This window comes from Strix aluco, chromosome 5, assembly GCF_031877795.1.
Source record: "Strix aluco isolate bStrAlu1 chromosome 5, bStrAlu1.hap1, whole genome shotgun sequence".
In the NCBI taxonomy this organism is placed as follows: domain Eukaryota; kingdom Metazoa; phylum Chordata; class Aves; order Strigiformes; family Strigidae; genus Strix; species Strix aluco.
Window position 1 is genome coordinate 14,691,323 of NC_133935.1, and position 17,860 is coordinate 14,709,182.

A 17,860-nucleotide genomic window follows, 5' to 3' on the forward strand; every position below is an offset into this window, starting at 1 on the left:
CCTGGGGGGGGGGGGGGGGGGCGGATCCTGGGGCAGATATTGGTGTCCGGGGGGGGGCTAATGGGGATTAGGGGAGTGCTGGGGGTGGGCTGGTAGGGTCCCAGGGAGCTATTTGGGGTTTTGGGGGGGGGGGGAAATGGAGAACCTGGGGCCAATAGCTCGGGGGGGTCACTAAGGAGGTTTGGGGGGAGTGGGGGGGGGGCTAAGGGTGTTTTGAAGGGACCTAAGGGTGGCAAATGGGGTTTGGGTGGGTTGCAGGGGGGATTTGGGGTCCCTGGGGGTCCCAGGGGTACCTGTCGTCCCCCAGCAGGAGCTGCTGCCCCCACAATGAAAACTGCTTACAAAGTAAGCGGTACTAGCTAGTTAGAGAATTAAGAAGCAAGCGGCCAATTGCCTTTTAGGTAACGGTTATAAGACTGAAGCCAACGTACAATTTTACAAATTGTAGTTTAAAGACAGATTTGCCTTTTTGGTAGAGATTCTGTTTATTATTTCCAGTCCTTGCCTCTTACAACACCCGTCAGCTCCTTAGCTTAGGCCTTAAGCCAGGACCTCGACACAACACAGCAATAAAACACGCGTATCTGTAAATGCTTATGGCTTATCCCTAGTCCCTCAGTCCAAAATGGAAATCATTTCATTTGTTCACTAGTCCCTAAAGAGCCACAGGTACATTCTTTGCCAGCACAGGACTCACTGGCTGTGCAGGGCAGCATCGACACCTGCCAGGTAGGAGCACGCGGCAAGATCTGAACGGAACTGAACTCCCATGCTCATATTGAAGGCACCCACGAACACGCCGTGCTTGCGAATTTAGGGAGTGCCGCAGCAGTCACGTTCTCTGGCACACGTTTTTTGGGAAGGACCTGGTGGCACAGGGCTGCGGAGAGCAGGGGGGCGCTGAACTCCCCAAAGAGGCTGGGGTGCCACACTGGGTTTTTTCCTGCTCGCCGTTGGCAGGCAGTGCGGGGGGCCGGGCGCTGCTGCCTGCCACGGGGCCTGCACACCCCCGTCCCCCAAGCAGAGCATTCAGCGGGGGTCTGTCGGCGGTGTCCGATCCCAGCTTCTGCCTCCCCTCCCGCTTGGAAACCCCCACGTGGTGTCCCCCCGCCGAGAGGCCACCGTGCCCAGCACCTGGAACCGACTGTGACTCTGTGACATCAGCCTCGTTGCCAAGGGCACCGTGGGCAACGTGAGCCCTGCGGCCACTCTGTCAGCTGCTGCGCTGGTGGCAGCAAGCCCTCGCTTCTTGCAGTTGGCACATGCCACTGGCAACGATGCGTCTACTCCTCCTCCTCATCCTGCTGGCCCTGCGCTGGCCTGCGCACGGCGCGTGGGAGAGCTGTGGGTAAGTGGGCCGAGGCTCTGGGAGGGAGCCTGGGCAACCTGATGGGGTTCCCTGGAGGGTGCCTGCTTGTCCCCCGTGGCCACACCACGGCTTCCCCAGCCTCACGCGCGAGCCTCGGTTCCTTGCAGCACCCGGGCTGCTGGCACAACTTGCCTGCGGGGCTAAAGCAGAAACGGGGGCGGACGCCCGCCCGCCCCACGGGGTCCCCTGGCCTCGCTGTCCATTCAGCGCCTCGTGGGGAGGGCAGACGGCTGACCTTCAGCCGCAACAGCAGCGAGCCATCGAGCAGGACGGTGATGAGTTTCTGGTTACAGGACCTGCGGGCTCCGGCCCATGGATGCTTACTACGGCGCTTACTACGGCACGTCACGCGTTGTGGGTGGCACAGGTGCCCAGCCAGGGGCCTGGCCCTGGATCGTCAGCATCCAGGATCCCTGGGAAGCAGGCACGGGGCATGTGTGCGGAGGGTCCCTCATCAGCCCACAGTGGGTCCTCACAGCAGCCCACTGCTTCCTCGAGGCCAGGTAAGGAGGGTCAGGCACGGGGATATCCCCCCAGCACTCGCAGGTGCCCCATCCGCAGCACCACGTGCTACTCCCGTCCCCTTTCTTTGTGGTACGCCAAGTGCCTGGGCACTGCAGAGCCTGGCTGAGAGACTGCTTGGGAGAGGGCTGGGCTCTTGCCACGGCTTCCTAGCAGCCTCCAGCTCGACACGCCTTGAGCCCAAGGCGTGCTAGGGCAGTCGCACCCTCCGTAGCACTGCTTTCCTCTCCCCCGTGTGAAGCGGACGGCAGGGAACTGCTGGACTGCTGCAGCACGTGGCTCGGCTCCCGCTGAGCCCTCTCCCCATCTGCCTTCCAGGCACATCGCCATGTGGCGCGTGGTGGTTGGGGCCAACCACTTGACTCAGCCGGGCCCGGAGACCCAAGTACGCAGTATTAAGCGGCTGCTGGTTCACCCACGCTACAGCAACATCACCAAGAGGAACGACATTGCGCTGCTGCACTTGGACCAGCCTGTGCAGTGCGGCTACTATGTACAGCTTGCCTGCGTGCCCGACGCCTCGCTGAGAGTGTCAGAGCTGACAAACTGCTACATCAGTGGCTGGGGGGCCACGACGGCGAGATGTGAGTTCACAAAGAGCGCTCGCGTCCCGAGCGTGAGCTCGGCACACGGGGGAGGCGGGCTGGGCTTCCTGACAGCAGAGGCGAGAGCCACAGTCTGGCTGTGGGGACGTATGCCCACGGAGACATGGGCCTGGCCCAGGGCCCAAGGCGAGACAGAAGGGCAACACCAGTACAATGTCTCTCACCATGCAAAGCCAAGCCCCAGCAAAGGGGTTCACCCACACAGGGCAGGAGACCTGGCAACGAGCTGCCGCGTGTTAATTCCTTTCTGTCCTTGCAGCCGCAGGAACAACGGATGTCCTGCAGGAGGCCAAGGTCCACCTCATCGACCCCAACCTCTGCAACAGCAGCCGGTGGTACCGAGGGGCCGTCCACCCCTACAACCTGTGCGCTGGCTATCCGCAGGGCGGCATCGACACCTGCCAGGTAGGAGCCTGCGACAAGGCAGCGCCCAGCGGCACACGCAGCCCCGGCACAGCCGCCCAAACGCACCCCGGCGTGGGCTTTGCCCACCAAGTCGCCCTCCCACCCCTGGGTCCCCACCGCTGCTGGGGCTCCCCTTCCCCAGCTGCATGTCCTTGCCCAGGGCCCCACTTGTCCCAGAGGCCCACGACTCTGCCCAGAAAGCCCATCCAGCGCTCCTGGCAGCTGCGAGCTCCAGCTCCCAGGCCTGGAACATCCCTCTTCCACACAGCCAGCATCGCTGTGCAGAGATGAGCGCCAGTCCTACCCCACGGGCCCACGACCCTCTCCCAGACAAGGTCCTGGAGGCCCCAGCACCTGAGCAGAGCCTCTCCGTGCAGCGCATACAGCTCCGGCAGGTGCTGGCAGAGAGAAGGAGCCGGCCCTAGTGCTGCCAGCGGCCACCCGACACCACCTTGACCCTCATTCCTCTGCTGCAGGGTGACAGCGGTGGTCCTCTCGTCTGCAAAGACAAGAGTGCTGACTACTTCTGGCTTGTTGGGGTGACCAGCTGGGGCAGAGGCTGTGCCAGAGCAAAACGGCCCGGAATCTACACCTCCACTCAGCACTTCTACGACTGGATCCTGGTACAGATGGGACTCTACTCAACAGCAAGGGCTGCTCCAACATCACGGCCATGGAGTCCTTTTATCACCACCTCAACCCCCTTGCAGAGGCCCAGCCCAACACCAGCACAGTCGGGCTGGTTTAGCTCCTGCCCCTTTCCACTCCAGAAGCTGCTGCAATTCTTTACCCGGCTGCACGAGCTCCTGCAGATCCTAAAGGGGAAAAAAGCTTGAGCAGCAGGAGGAATGGGATCCAGCGCAGGCTGCAGTGTACCACGGCCATCTCCTGCTGGGGCACTCACCGCCTGCGCACCCAAAGGCAGCCTCAGTGTCAAAGGCCTGCTCCGTCCTGCCCACGCTCCTCTGAGCGCACACAAACGCTCAAGATGACTTACTTCTTCAAATAAACGTTCCAATTTTCACAGCTAACCACGCTGCAGTCCAATTCAGTCTCCTGTGCAAGGCAAGGACTTCCATGCCTGCCACCTGCAAAATGAGGCCGCAGGCAGCCACGTCGGCCACAAAGGCAAAGAGCCACTCCAAAGGGCTGAACCCGAGCCTGGTCCGAGAGGAGGGTGCTCAGAGCCACCACGGCACGGAGAAGACCGACACATCGGGGCCAGAAAGAGGATAGGAAAAATCCATGCCACACGCAGACAGCTTTGGGGCACGTGCGCACGCACACGCTCCCGGGTGACGCACGTCTGGAACACAGAGCGCAACGCGCAGTGTTCACACACACACACCCCCCCCCCGAGCGTGCGCGCGCGCACGCAACACACGCGCACAGGCAGCGCGTGCACACGCTGCAGCACACACGCACGCGGAATGCACCCACCCACACGCCCCGCACGCACGCACGCACCCCGCGTGCACCCACCCCTGCGCCCACCCGCAAGCTCACAGCGTGCACCCAGCGATGCGTGCGCTCGTAGAACGCACCTCCCACGGGGGCACACGCAAACTCCTTCACAGGACATGCTGCAGACAACAGTTGAGCCTTTGCACCACCAAAATGAGGCTTTGGAAGCCAGAGCTAACACTTAGGAAAGGAAAAGGGAGGCTTCGGACGCTGTCAGTGGAGCTTTGGACCCTAAATGGCTGCGCTCTGCCCAAGAAGTGAGGGTTTAGACGCTAAAAATGAAAGTCTGGGCTCTACAAAAAGGCTCTGGGTAATAAAAGACAAGTTGGGACCCTAGAAATAAGGGTCTGCCTTCTAAAATTGAGGCTTTGGACCTTCAACGTCAGACTTTGGGCTTTCCAAATGATGCTCTGGACCCCTGAAACCAGTCTGTGGCCTTTAAAAGCTGGGGTTTGGAACATATAAATGAGGGTTTGTACCCAAAAAATGAGGCTTTGGGTTCCATGAGAGGGGTTTGGAGCATAAAATGGAGGGTTTTGGACGCTCAAGATGGCAGCTTGGACCCTCAGAATGGCTGGCCGCATCCTAAAAATGCTGCTTTGGAGCCTGACAATGAGATATTGGAGAGTCAAAATGCGGCTTTGGACTCTAGAAAGGAGACTTTGCAAACTACAGTTGAGCCTTTGGACTGTAAAAATGAGGCTTTGGAAGCCGAAACTAAGACTTAGGAAAGGAAAATTGAGGCTTTGGACACTATCAGTGGGGCTTTGGACCCTAAACTGATGCTTTCTGCCCTAAAAGTGAGGGTTTAGATGCTGAAAGGGAACCTGTGGGCCTGAACAATGGCAGGGACTCCCTCGGGACCCTCATGTTTACCTTGACTGGCAGGGCCACAGGCACTGGCTGGGCAGGGCACCGCCAGGCTCACACCTGTAGGAGGGGTGGGGTTTGGGGTGAATTTGGGGGATTTAGGGGGCAGTACTGGTGAGGAATGCAACACTGTGGTCGGTGACCGTGGTGTGGATGGGCTGGCGGAGGCCGATGGGGCGCAGGGCCAAGTGGGCCACGTCCAGCCGCAGGTCGTACACCTGCCCCCTCTCTGCGTTCAAAGATTGGGGGGGGGGGGGGGCTGAAATTGGGGTGTCCCTCCCCTGTGATAAGAAACTAACCGCTGGTCGTTACCGTAAACGTGTATTCCTATGGTCAAAGTGTACAAATACAATACGTGCACCGTGATCTGTTGTGGCAGACAGGCAACTCGACGTCGGCCTGTTAGCTCTGCGCAGCCCCTGAGAAGCAGCAAGGCTTGGATGAGAAACAGGCCTTGGGAGAAAGATAAGGAACTGCCGAGTTGTGCCAAGGTGGCAGGGAAAAACAACGGACAGCTGCAACACTGAACTGGGAAAAGTTACCGCCGCGTGAACAGCGCGTGAACGAGAAGATGATTGGTCTGCGCAGCGCGTGTTAGAGTGGTCTTATGCTGCTAGGAGAAAAGGTTGATAGCTGCCTAATTGCTGATTTGCTAATTATGAAGTAAGAGCTTTGACCAGAGCATAAGTATGTACTATTGTAATAATAAAGGGTCTTTCCTTCTGCACTTCATGGAGAGTCCGTGCCTCAATTGCCACAAATGGTGCCCCGTGTGAGGAGGGCGATTAGTGTGACCTGCTTGGATCACTCCGGTGGCAAACTCCTCAGAACTTCAGAGCTGCTGTGAGGAGCCTTTTGTAGAATTATTTCACGTGTACTGTGGTTTTTGAAGTTTGACTAAACCTTAATTGATAAAGCTTTGAAACAAGTCTTGCAGGTGCAGCTGCGAAACAAAGAAGGGGTGTTATTGGGGTCGTGGGGGAGTTGGGGGGTTAGTAGGGTCCAGGGCAGGGTCTAGAGGGCTCCTGGGGGGGGGAGGGTATGGGGGAGATATTGGGGTCCGGGGGGCACAGTAATGGGGTGCAAGAAGGGTCTGGAGGGGGTTAATGACGTCCGGGGGGGGGGGGGGGGGGGCGGATCCTGGGGCAGATATTGGTGTCCGGGGGGGGGCTAATGGGGATTAGGGGAGTGCTGGGGGTGGGCTGGTAGGGTCCCAGGGAGCTATTTGGGGTTTTGGGGGGGGGGGGGGAAATGGAGAACCTGGGGGCCAATAGCTCGGGGGGGTCACTAAGGAGGTTTGGGGGGAGTGGGGGGGGGGCTAAGGGTGTTTTGAAGGGACCTAAGGGTGGCAAATGGGGTTTGGGTGGGTTGCAGGGGGGATTTGGGGTCCCTGGGGGTCCCAGGGGTACCTGTCGTCCCCCAGCAGGAGCTGCTGCCCCCACAATGAAAACTGCTTACAAAGTAAGCGGTACTAGATAGTTAGAGAATTAAGAAGCAAGCGGCCAATTGCCTTTTAGGTAAGGGTTATAAGACTGAAGCCAACGTACAATTTTACAAATTGTAGTTTAAAGACAGATTTGCCTTTTTGGTAGAGATTCTGTTTATTATTTCCAGTCCTTGCCTCTTACAACACCCGTCAGCTCCTTAGCTTAGGCCTTAAGCCAGGACCTCGACACAACACAGCAATAAAACATGCGTATCTGTAAATGCTTATGGCTTATCCCTAGTCCCTCAGTCCAAAATGGAAATCATTTCATTTGTTCACTAGTCCCTAAAGAGCCACAGGTACATTCTTTGCCAGCACAGGACTCACTGGCTGTGCAGGGCAGCATCGACACCTGCCAGGTAGGAGCACGCGGCAAGATCTGAACGGAACTGAACTCCCATGCTCATATTGAAGGCACCCACGAACACGCCGTGCTTGCGAATTTAGGGAGTGCCGCAGCAGTCACGTTCTCTGGCACACGTTTTTTGGGAAGGACCTGGTGGCACAGGGCTGCGGAGAGCAGGGGGGCGCTGAACTCCCCAAAGAGGCTGGGGTGCCACACTGGGTTTTTTCCTGCTCGCCGTTGGCAGGCAGTGCGGGGGGCCGGGCGCTGCTGCCTGCCACGGGGCCTGCACACCCCCGTCCCCCAAGCAGAGCATTCAGCGGGGGTCTGTCGGCGGTGTCCGATCCCAGCTTCTGCCTCCCCTCCCGCTTGGAAACCCCCACGTGGTGTCCCCCCGCCGAGAGGCCACCGTGCCCAGCACCTGGAACCGACTGTGACTCTGTGACATCAGCCTCGTTGCCAAGGGCACCGTGGGCAACGTGAGCCCTGCGGCCACTCTGTCAGCTGCTGCGCTGGTGGCAGCAAGCCCTCGCTTCTTGCAGTTGGCACATGCCACTGGCAACGATGCGTCTACTCCTCCTCCTCATCCTGCTGGCCCTGCGCTGGCCTGCGCACGGCGCGTGGGAGAGCTGTGGGTAAGTGGGCCGAGGCTCTGGGAGGGAGCCTGGGCAACCTGATGGGGTTCCCTGGAGGGTGCCTGCTTGTCCCCCGTGGCCACACCACGGCTTCCCCAGCCTCACGCGCGAGCCTCGGTTCCTTGCAGCACCCGGGCTGCTGGCACAACTTGCCTGCGGGGCTAAAGCAGAAACGGGGGCGGACGCCCGCCCGCCCCACGGGGTCCCCTGGCCTCGCTGTCCATTCAGCGCCTCGTGGGGAGGGCAGACGGCTGACCTTCAGCCGCAACAGCAGCGAGCCATCGAGCAGGACGGTGATGAGTTTCTGGTTACAGGACCTGCGGGCTCCGGCCCATGGATGCTTACTACGGCGCTTACTACGGCACGTCACGCGTTGTGGGTGGCACAGGTGCCCAGCCAGGGGCCTGGCCCTGGATCGTCAGCATCCAGGATCCCTGGGAAGCAGGCACGGGGCATGTGTGCGGAGGGTCCCTCATCAGCCCACAGTGGGTCCTCACAGCAGCCCACTGCTTCCTCGAGGCCAGGTAAGGAGGGTCAGGCACGGGGATATCCCCCCAGCACTCGCAGGTGCCCCATCCGCAGCACCACGTGCTACTCCCGTCCCCTTTCTTTGTGGTACGCCAAGTGCCTGGGCACTGCAGAGCCTGGCTGAGAGACTGCTTGGGAGAGGGCTGGGCTCTTGCCACGGCTTCCTAGCAGCCTCCAGCTCGACACGCCTTGAGCCCAAGGCGTGCTAGGGCAGTCGCACCCTCCGTAGCACTGCTTTCCTCTCCCCCGTGTGAAGCGGACGGCAGGGAACTGCTGGACTGCTGCAGCACGTGGCTCGGCTCCCGCTGAGCCCTCTCCCCATCTGCCTTCCAGGCACATCGCCATGTGGCGCGTGGTGGTTGGGGCCAACCACTTGACTCAGCCGGGCCCGGAGACCCAAGTACGCAGTATTAAGCGGCTGCTGGTTCACCCACGCTACAGCAACATCACCAAGAGGAACGACATTGCGCTGCTGCACTTGGACCAGCCTGTGCAGTGCGGCTACTATGTACAGCTTGCCTGCGTGCCCGACGCCTCGCTGAGAGTGTCAGAGCTGACAAACTGCTACATCAGTGGCTGGGGGGCCACGACGGCGAGATGTGAGTTCACAAAGAGCGCTCGCGTCCCGAGCGTGAGCTCGGCACACGGGGGAGGCGGGCTGGGCTTCCTGGCAGCAGAGGCGAGAGCCACAGTCTGGCTGTGGGGACGTATGCCCACGGAGACATGGGCCTGGCCCAGGGCCCAAGGCGAGACAGAAGGGCAACACCAGTACAATGTCTCTCACCATGCAAAGCCAAGCCCCAGCAAAGGGGTTCACCCACACAGGGCAGGAGACCTGGCAACGAGCTGCCGCGTGTTAATTCCTTTCTGTCCTTGCAGCCGCAGGAACAACGGATGTCCTGCAGGAGGCCAAGGTCCACCTCATCGACCCCAACCTCTGCAACAGCAGCCGGTGGTACCGAGGGGCCGTCCACCCCTACAACCTGTGCGCTGGCTATCCGCAGGGCGGCATCGACACCTGCCAGGTAGGAGCCTGCGACAAGGCAGCGCCCAGCGGCACACGCAGCCCCGGCACAGCCGCCCAAACGCACCCCGGCGTGGGCTTTGCCCACCAAGTCGCCCTCCCACCCCTGGGTCCCCACCGCTGCTGGGGCTCCCCTTCCCCAGCTGCATGTCCTTGCCCAGGGCCCCACTTGTCCCAGAGGCCCACGACTCTGCCCAGAAAGCCCATCCAGCGCTCCTGGCAGCTGCGAGCTCCAGCTCCCAGGCCTGGAACATCCCTCTTCCACACAGCCAGCATCGCTGTGCAGAGATGAGCGCCAGTCCTACCCCATGGGCCCACGACCCTCTCCCAGACAAGGTCCTGGAGGCCCCAGCACCTGAGCAGAGCCTCTCCGTGCAGCGCCTACAGCTCCGGCAGGTGCTGGCAGAGAGAAGGAGCCGGCCCTAGTGCTGCCAGCGGCCACCCGACACCACCTTGACCCTCATTCCTCTGCTGCAGGGTGACAGCGGTGGTCCTCTCGTCTGCAAAGACAAGAGTGCTGACTACTTCTGGCTTGTTGGGGTGACCAGCTGGGGCAGAGGCTGTGCCAGAGCAAAACGGCCCGGAATCTACACCTCCACTCAGCACTTCTACGACTGGATCCTGGTACAGATGGGACTCTACTCAACAGCAAGGGCTGCTCCAACATCACGGCCATGGAGTCCTTTTATCACCACCTCAACCCCCTTGCAGAGGCCCAGCCCAACACCAGCACAGTCGGGCTGGTTTAGCTCCTGCCCCTTTCCACTCCAGAAGCTGCTGCAATTCTTTACCCGGCTGCACGAGCTCCTGCAGATCCTAAAGGGGAAAAAAGCTTGAGCAGCAGGAGGAATGGGATCCAGCGCAGGCTGCAGTGTACCACGGCCATCTCCTGCTGGGGCACTCACCGCCTGCGCACCCAAAGGCAGCCTCAGTGTCAAAGGCCTGCTCCGTCCTGCCCACGCTCCTCTGAGCGCACACAAACGCTCAAGATGACTTACTTCTTCAAATAAACGTTCCAATTTTCACAGCTAACCACGCTGCAGTCCAATTCAGTCTCCTGTGCAAGGCAAGGACTTCCATGCCTGCCACCTGCAAAATGAGGCCGCAGGCAGCCACGTCGGCCACAAAGGCAAAGAGCCACTCCAAAGGGCTGAACCCGAGCCTGGTCCGAGAGGAGGGTGCTCAGAGCCACCACGGCACGGAGAAGACCGACACATCGGGGCCAGAAAGAGGATAGGAAAAATCCATGCCACACGCAGACAGCTTTGGGGCACGTGCGCACGCACACGCTCCCGGGTGACGCACGTCTGGAACACAGAGCGCAACGCGCAGTGTTCACACACACACACACCCCCCCCGAGCGTGCGCGCGCACACGCAACACACGCGCACAGGCAGCGCGTGCACACGCTGCAGCACACACGCACGCGGAATGCACCCACCCACACGCCCCGCACGCACGCACGCACCCCGCGTGCACCCACCCCTGCGCCCACCCGCAAGCTCACAGCGTGCACCCAGCGATGCGTGCGCTCGTAGAACGCACCTCCCACGGGGGCACACGCAAACTCCTTCACAGGACATGCTGCAGACAACAGTTGAGCCTTTGCACCACCAAAATGAGGCTTTGGAAGCCAGAGCTAACACTTAGGAAAGGAAAAGGGAGGCTTCGGACGCTGTCAGTGGAGCTTTGGACCCTAAATGGCTGCGCTCTGCCCAAGAAGTGAGGGTTTAGACGCTAAAAATGAAAGTCTGGGCTCTACAAAAAGGCTCTGGGTAATAAAAGACAAGTTGGGACCCTAGAAATAAGGGTCTGCCTTCTAAAATTGAGGCTTTGGACCTTCAACGTCAGACTTTGGGCTTTCCAAATGATGCTCTGGACCCCTGAAACCAGTCTGTGGCCTTTAAAAGCTGGGGTTTGGAACATATAAATGAGGGTTTGTACCCAAAAAATGAGGCTTTGGGTTCCATGAGAGGGGTTTGGAGCATAAAATGGAGGGTTTTGGACGCTCAAGATGGCAGCTTGGACCCTCAGAATGGCTGGCCGCATCCTAAAAATGCTGCTTTGGAGCCTGACAATGAGATATTGGAGAGTCAAAATGCGGCTTTGGACTCTAGAAAGGAGACTTTGCAAACTACAGTTGAGCCTTTGGACTGTAAAAATGAGGCTTTGGAAGCCGAAACTAAGACTTAGGAAAGGAAAATTGAGGCTTTGGACACTATCAGTGGGGCTTTGGACCCTAAACTGATGCTTTCTGCCCTAAAAGTGAGGGTTTAGATGCTGAAAGGGAACCTGTGGGCCTGAACAATGGCAGGGACTCCCTCGGGACCCTCATGTTTACCTTGACTGGCAGGGCCACAGGCACTGGCTGGGCAGGGCACCGCCAGGCTCACACCTGTAGGAGGGGTGGGGTTTGGGGTGAATTTGGGGGATTTAGGGGGCAGTACTGGTGAGGAATGCAACACTGTGGTCGGTGACCGTGGTGTGGATGGGCTGGCGGAGGCCGATGGGGCGCAGGGCCAAGTGGGCCACGTCCAGCCACAGGTCGTACACCTGCCCCCTCTCTGCGTTCAAAGATTGGGGGGGGGGGGGGGGCTGAAATTGGGGTGTCCCTCCCCTGTGATAAGAAACTAACCGCTGGTCGTTACCGTAAACGTGTATTCCTATGGTCAAAGTGTACAAATACAATACGTGCACCGTGATCTGTTGTGGCAGACAGGCAACTCGACGTCGGCCTGTTAGCTCTGCGCAGCCCCTGAGAAGCAGCAAGGCTTGGATGAGAAACAGGCCTTGGGAGAAAGATAAGGAACTGCCGAGTTGTGCCAAGGTGGCAGGGAAAAACAACGGACAGCTGCAACACTGAACTGGGAAAAGTTACCGCCGCGTGAACAGCGCGTGAACGAGAAGATGATTGGTCTGCGCAGCGCGTGTTAGAGTGGTCTTATGCTGCTAGGAGAAAAGGTTGATAGCTGCCTAATTGCTGATTTGCTAATTATGAAGTAAGAGCTTTGACCAGAGCATAAGTATGTACTATTGTAATAATAAAGGGTCTTTCCTTCTGCACTTCATGGAGAGTCCGTGCCTCAATTGCCACAAATGGTGCCCCGTGTGAGGAGGGCGATTAGTGTGACCTGCTTGGATCACTCCGGTGGCAAACTCCTCAGAACTTCAGAGCTGCTGTCAGGAAGCAGGAGCCAGCATCAATCACCGTTGCAGGGTGAGCAAGGTGAGCTGTGGGGAAGCGATGGGTAGGTCAATACCCTCGGAAGAAAAGTCAGTCGTTGCACTGATGGAAAGACTGTTAGCTAAACATAAAGCGCATATTAGCTCGCATGCCTTGAAGAGAATTTTAAAGTCAGTAGCAGCCGCGGTTACTATATTCACTGTTCCGATATGGGATAACGCAGGAGGAAGACTGTGGGAGTGTGCAACGTGAGGGAATCGGGTTGCGGCAGCACTCTTACTGACATGGAGATCTCTTTTTGAGATAATAAAAAGACAAGATAAGGAATGCGGCCAGTCTGTTAAGACAGAGGATGAGGACACAGAGGGCGAGGACACATGTCCTGAACCCCTGCAGCAAGCTTTATGTGCTGGGTCTTTTGACTGTGATAATCTTTCAGACCCTGACACTGTAAATCCTAAAAGAGAACCTGGCCTGTGTCCTCCCTTAGCTGGGGATGATCTGTGAGTAAAAGCAAGGCAAGAAACCTTGGCGCAAGGGGATACAGACATGGCGAGAAAGATTGTTGCTCCTGGAATTTGGGAGTTGGGATGTCAGCCACATTGGGAAGGACTGCAATTTTCTGTTTTTAAGGAACTGCAGAAAAGCATTAGTGGGGATGGGCTTCGAAAATCATTCACAACAGGTATACTGGAGGCAATCGCTCATGGATATCAATTGATCCATGGGATTGGCTGGCACTTTTAAAAATGGTATTAACGCCGGCACAGTATTCTATCTGCAAAACCAAGTGTGTGGATCTCTGTACTCAGCATTCGCGCCCCCACACCTGCAAGCGCGGAGTTGGTGGCGGTGGCCCCGGGCCTCCCCGAGCCCCCCACCGCAGGGCGACCGCCTGCGGCCGAGCCCGGCACCGCGCTCTCGGCCCGCGCCCGCCCGCCCCCGCCCCGAACACCAGAAGCGGCAGTTTTTTACAGAAGGTGCTGACACTGGGATGCGGCGTCCCTTGTCAGCGATGTACCGTTGCAAGCCTTAACTGTGTTTACTGATGGATCTGGAAAAACGGGAAAGTCAGTCATAGTATGGCAAGATCTGCACACTCAGATTTGGCAATCAGACATTACTCAGTCCCCGGGATCGCCACAGATCGTTGAGCTAGCTGCAGTAGTCTGTGTATTTCAACACTGGGACACCCCAAATAACATTGTTACTGATTCTGCTTATGTTGCCAATCTTGTACAGCGTATAGAAAATTTGTGCTTGAAGGACGCTAATAATCCACTGTTATATTCATTAATGCACACCCTTTTACGATTATTAAATAATCGCAAGACTTCTTGTTTTATTGTACATATCCGAGCGCATACTGCACTACCTGGACCTTTGGCTGAAGGCAGTCGACGAGCAGACGCGTCGACTCTGGTGGCACAGGTGGTACCTAATGTCTTTGAGCAAGCTCGGCTTTCACATGCATTTTCCCACCAAAACACCAGGGCAATACAAAACCAGTTTGCTTTATCAAGGCGTCAGGCTAAAGACATCATTGCCACTTCCCTGAGTGCCAGAAGGACTCCCTCTCTTCAACAGCTAGTGGTGTCAACCCTCGGGGACTCGCCTCCTCAGAATTATGGCAATCCGACATCACTCACTTCGCGGCATTTGGAACGTTAAAATATGTACATGTGGCTGTTGATACCTTTTCTGGAGCAGTGTTTGCGTCCTGCCATACAGGTGAAAAAGCACGCGATGTGCAAAGACACTTTTTAGCTGCATTTGCTTCCTTGGGCGTGCCACGACAGATTAAGACAGACAATGGGCCTGCTTATGTTTCTGTTTTTTCTTTCTTTCAACAGTGGGGAGTCAAGCATCTGACCGGCATTCCCCACTCACCGACCGGACGGGCCGTTGTGGAGCGTACGCATGGCACGCTAAAGCATCTATTACAACAACAAAAAGGGGGAGAGGGAGGGTATCAATCTACACCTCATGAAAGGCTAAATAAGGCATTATATGCCATGAACTTTTTAAACATTTCCCCTGTCTCACAGGTGCCACCAATATTGCGTCACTTCTCGTCGCAGATACCAGATCAACAACAAGTCCAGGGCAAGGCTCAAGTGTTAGCAAAAAACCTGGAAAGCGGTAACTGGGAAGGACCAGATCCTTTAATAACCTGGGGAAGAGGTTATGTTTGTGTCTCCACAGGTCACGGTCCCCGGAGGTTACCGGCAAGGTGTGTGCGACCACACCTGAGGCGTGAGAGGCAGCTTTTGGTGGACACTCAGGAGCTGGCTGTGGGTGCTGTGGGTGCCCCTGTACCGACAGTTTGCGGTCCCTTCGACTGATCATTTAAGCAGAATGTATGGGTAATGCTTGCTGCTGCAATAGGACAAAATACACTATGTCTGCCCTTAATCACACTACAGTTGCCAACTCTTTTAAGAGAAAATGCTGACAGTAATTGCAACTCCTTAATGAAATATATAGGCTTATTAGTCACTAGTGAAAGATGTAGCTTAGACAAAATGCAGTTATTAATAAGGATGAAATGCTGTAAGAATGTGTGTATTCAACTTTCTTTGTCTAGCAATATTAAGAATTAAGAGCTCAAGCCTTTAACCTTATTAGAAACTGCCTTGGTTTTCCCCCGTGAGTGGTGGCCAGGCTCTGGGTGGAACCCAACAGGAGGATGAAATCAGATGTTTCCGCTCCAAGAAAAGTGCCAGTTATTTTGGCCTGCTGTGGTGGTGCAATTCTTACCTCCCCCCGCCCCTCTTTGTTGGGCTGCTTGGTGCTAGGTGCGATTCCACCCACATCCCCCGAGCTATACACCAATCTGTGGAGATAAGGACTGACAATGTTAACGAGCCTGGCTCCTGCCCCTCCCGATTGCTCGGAAATGGTTAAAATGGCCCATCAACTCCTAAGGGCCTGGCACACCTGTGCCTGGGATGTGGTCAAATGGGAACAATAGCAGAGTCGCACATTAATCAAGTTCTTGTGTAACTGCTGGAAGGCACCAGAAGGTATTTGACAAAAGTCAATTATCTTGGACCCTATAAATGGCGACCACCAGGGAGACCCTTTCGAGTTCTCCTGGATCGCAGGGGGCCTGTGACCAGCAATCTCCCCTGAGCTGAGACGCCTCTCAGGTACCAAACCCTTAAGGTGTCCTCTGCTCCAGACAGAAGGTCAGGGCGAAGTCCCCCACTCGAGTCTCAATTATCGCCCGTTGAGGAATGCCAAGGCACTGTGAGTATTTGCTCTAAACTCCAGAGGGAAATTTTCTTTGAGCTAGCTTCTCTTTACTGGGGGGGTGGGGGGGTGGGGTGTACACGTACCCTTGTTTCTGTGTGTTTGTGTGTGTGTGTACATGTACCCTTGTTTGTGTGTGTGTGTACGTACCCTTGTTTCTGTGTGTGTATGTCCGTCTGTGTTCATTCTATTGAATCCAAACACCTTTGTTTCTGTATGTTTGTCTGTTCTGTTTTGTGCATGCATGTATATATATAGGTACCATTAAGTAAGTTAGTGTGAATCTTGTCACTTTAGAATCTGAATAAGTCGCTTTTCTTTCTTTTAGTATTTATTATTATTTTATAACAATAAATTGCTGTTAGTTATTAATAAACCTAGATTTCTTACTAAATATTACCGTGTCAATACTTTCATCCGCCACACCTGCTGATTTAGATAGATGAGGCTGGACCTGCTTGCAGCGACTTTGGATGCCTCACCTATGGGTGGACGCACCGCGTAGGATTTCCAGTTTGCAAGGAAAGGTACTCCGAATCCTCGCTGCATCCAGGGTTCCCCAGCAATTGCGGATCTGAATATTAGTACCCCATTAAGTAAGTGTGCTATTCCATATTTTCCTTACCCTTTATTTTCGTAGTATTTAGTCATATCCCTTAATTATGGGCAGTGAAATTAGCCTATTTTTTTAAGTAGTAACTGTAAATGCTGTATTGTTTCTAGCCTTCTGTAGAACTATTTTGAATATGCTGTGTTTTTTGAAGTTTGCCGAACCCTTAATTGATAAAGTCTTGAAACAAGTCTTGCAGGTGCAGCTGCAAAACAAAGAAAGGGGAGATGTGGGAGGCATTGGCCTGTCAGCCTTGCACAGCCTCTGAGAAATAGCTTGGCTTTGATGAAAAACACGCCTTGGAAGAAAAACAAGAGGCTGCTGAGCTATGCCAAGGTGGCAGGGAAAAACAACGGACAGCTGCAACACTGAACTGTGGAAAAGTACTGAACTGTGAGAAGTTACTGCCCCAAGAACAGCACGTGAACGAGAGGGTGATTGGTCCGCACAGCGCGTGCTAGAGTGCTCTTATGCTCATAGGAGAAAAGGTTGATAGCTGACTGATTGCTGATTTGTTAACTATGAAGAGCTTTACTGACAGCATCCGAGAGCATAAGTATGTACCAATGCAACAATACACTCTTATGCTGCAGCTGCCACAGTAAAGCACCGCCAAAGCACAAAGGTGGGCACGGAAATGGGAAGTTTCCAGAAAAGAGCCTCCTACTAAAAGGCAGAGGCCAGGAGAGGTAACAGGAGTGCAGATGCAGTCCGCCTAAGTGCCAAATAAGAGAGGCTGGAAGCTTTTTTATTCTGTTGTTGTTTATTGAGGTGGATCCACCTCCATGGGCTTGACACCGTCCTCTGGTGTGCTGCCACACCTGAGCAGCTGGTAGGGAGCCAGTGGATCCACCTCCATGGGCTCCACGCCGTCGTTTGATGGGCTGTCACGCCTGGGCAGCTGGTAGGGAGCCGGTGGATCCACCTCCATGGGATGCACGCTGTCCTCTGGTGCACTGTCACGCCTGGGCAGCTTGTAAGGAATCGGTGGATCCACCTCCATGGGCTCCACACCGTTGTTTGGTGCACTGTCACGCCTGGGCCTCACACCATGTCTCGGCAGATAGTCACGGCGGGGCCCCATGCTGTTCCCCCGTGTGTCCACAGCTGTGTGATGGCCAACGCTGGTTGCATGAGAGCAGACAGTGGTTCTCATGGCACGAAGGCTGGTGTTCCTCCTCCTCCTCCACTGAAGGTCCTCTTTCAGACGCCTGGGAGGTGCCTTCCTCTTTGGCGGTGGTGGGAAGCTTCTCTCTGCTCCCACCGACAAAGGTGGGTGGCCACCTGCCTCGCTGCTCTGGCTGCTCCCTGGCAGGCACACACGCTTGGGCCCCACGCTGTTCTCCGCTGGGCCTGCATCCAGGTGCCGCTTGCCGCCAGAGCGAGTAGCGGGGTCGATCGCACCTGTGGCACGAGGGGTGATGACGTTCCTCCTCCACTGCCACTGCCTCCTCATCCAGGGAGGTTGCGGGACACGGCTCTGTGATGCCACCGACAAAGGTGGGCAGCCATCTGCCTCGCTGCTCCAGCTGCTCCCTGGCAGGCACACACGCTTGGGCC

General features: G+C 56.4%; 2 protein-coding genes across 2 annotated transcripts; both read left to right on the forward strand.

Moving 5' to 3' along the window:
- The first annotated feature begins 1,467 nt into the window (after positions 1-1,467).
- On the forward strand, positions 1,468-4,137 carry LOC141924019 (acrosin-like). Its single transcript, XM_074825836.1, has 6 exons — positions 1,468-1,872; positions 2,210-2,475; positions 2,756-2,991; positions 3,170-3,236; positions 3,672-3,773; positions 3,929-4,137. The coding sequence occupies exons 1-6, from the start codon at positions 1,682-1,684 to the stop codon at positions 4,135-4,137; spliced, it is 1,071 nt and encodes a 356-aa protein (XP_074681937.1). The 5' UTR covers positions 1,468-1,681.
- A 3,621-nt stretch (positions 4,138-7,758) lies between these two features.
- Positions 7,759-10,488, forward strand: LOC141924020 (acrosin-like). The gene is made up of 6 exons (XM_074825837.1): positions 7,759-8,223; positions 8,561-8,826; positions 9,107-9,342; positions 9,521-9,587; positions 10,023-10,124; positions 10,280-10,488. The coding sequence occupies exons 1-6, from the start codon at positions 8,033-8,035 to the stop codon at positions 10,486-10,488; spliced, it is 1,071 nt and encodes a 356-aa protein (XP_074681938.1). The 5' UTR covers positions 7,759-8,032.
- Positions 10,489-17,860: the final 7,372 nt, after the last annotated feature.

Excerpts from the sequence above, each read along its gene's own strand:
- LOC141924019 (XM_074825836.1), top strand. The coding sequence starts at position 1,682 with ATGGATGCTTACTACGGCGCTTACTACGGCACGTCACGCGTTGTGGGT. Across the intron at positions 2,476-2,755 it reads GGGGGCCACGACGGCGAGAT|CCGCAGGAACAACGGATGTC; the intron begins GTGAGTTCACAA and ends CTGTCCTTGCAG. Across the intron at positions 3,237-3,671 it reads ACGACCCTCTCCCAGACAAG|AAGCTGCTGCAATTCTTTAC; the intron begins GTCCTGGAGGCC and ends TTTCCACTCCAG.
- LOC141924020 (XM_074825837.1), top strand. The coding sequence starts at position 8,033 with ATGGATGCTTACTACGGCGCTTACTACGGCACGTCACGCGTTGTGGGT. Across the intron at positions 9,588-10,022 it reads ACGACCCTCTCCCAGACAAG|AAGCTGCTGCAATTCTTTAC; the intron begins GTCCTGGAGGCC and ends TTTCCACTCCAG. Across the intron at positions 10,125-10,279 it reads GATCCAGCGCAGGCTGCAGT|CTAACCACGCTGCAGTCCAA; the intron begins GTACCACGGCCA and ends CAATTTTCACAG.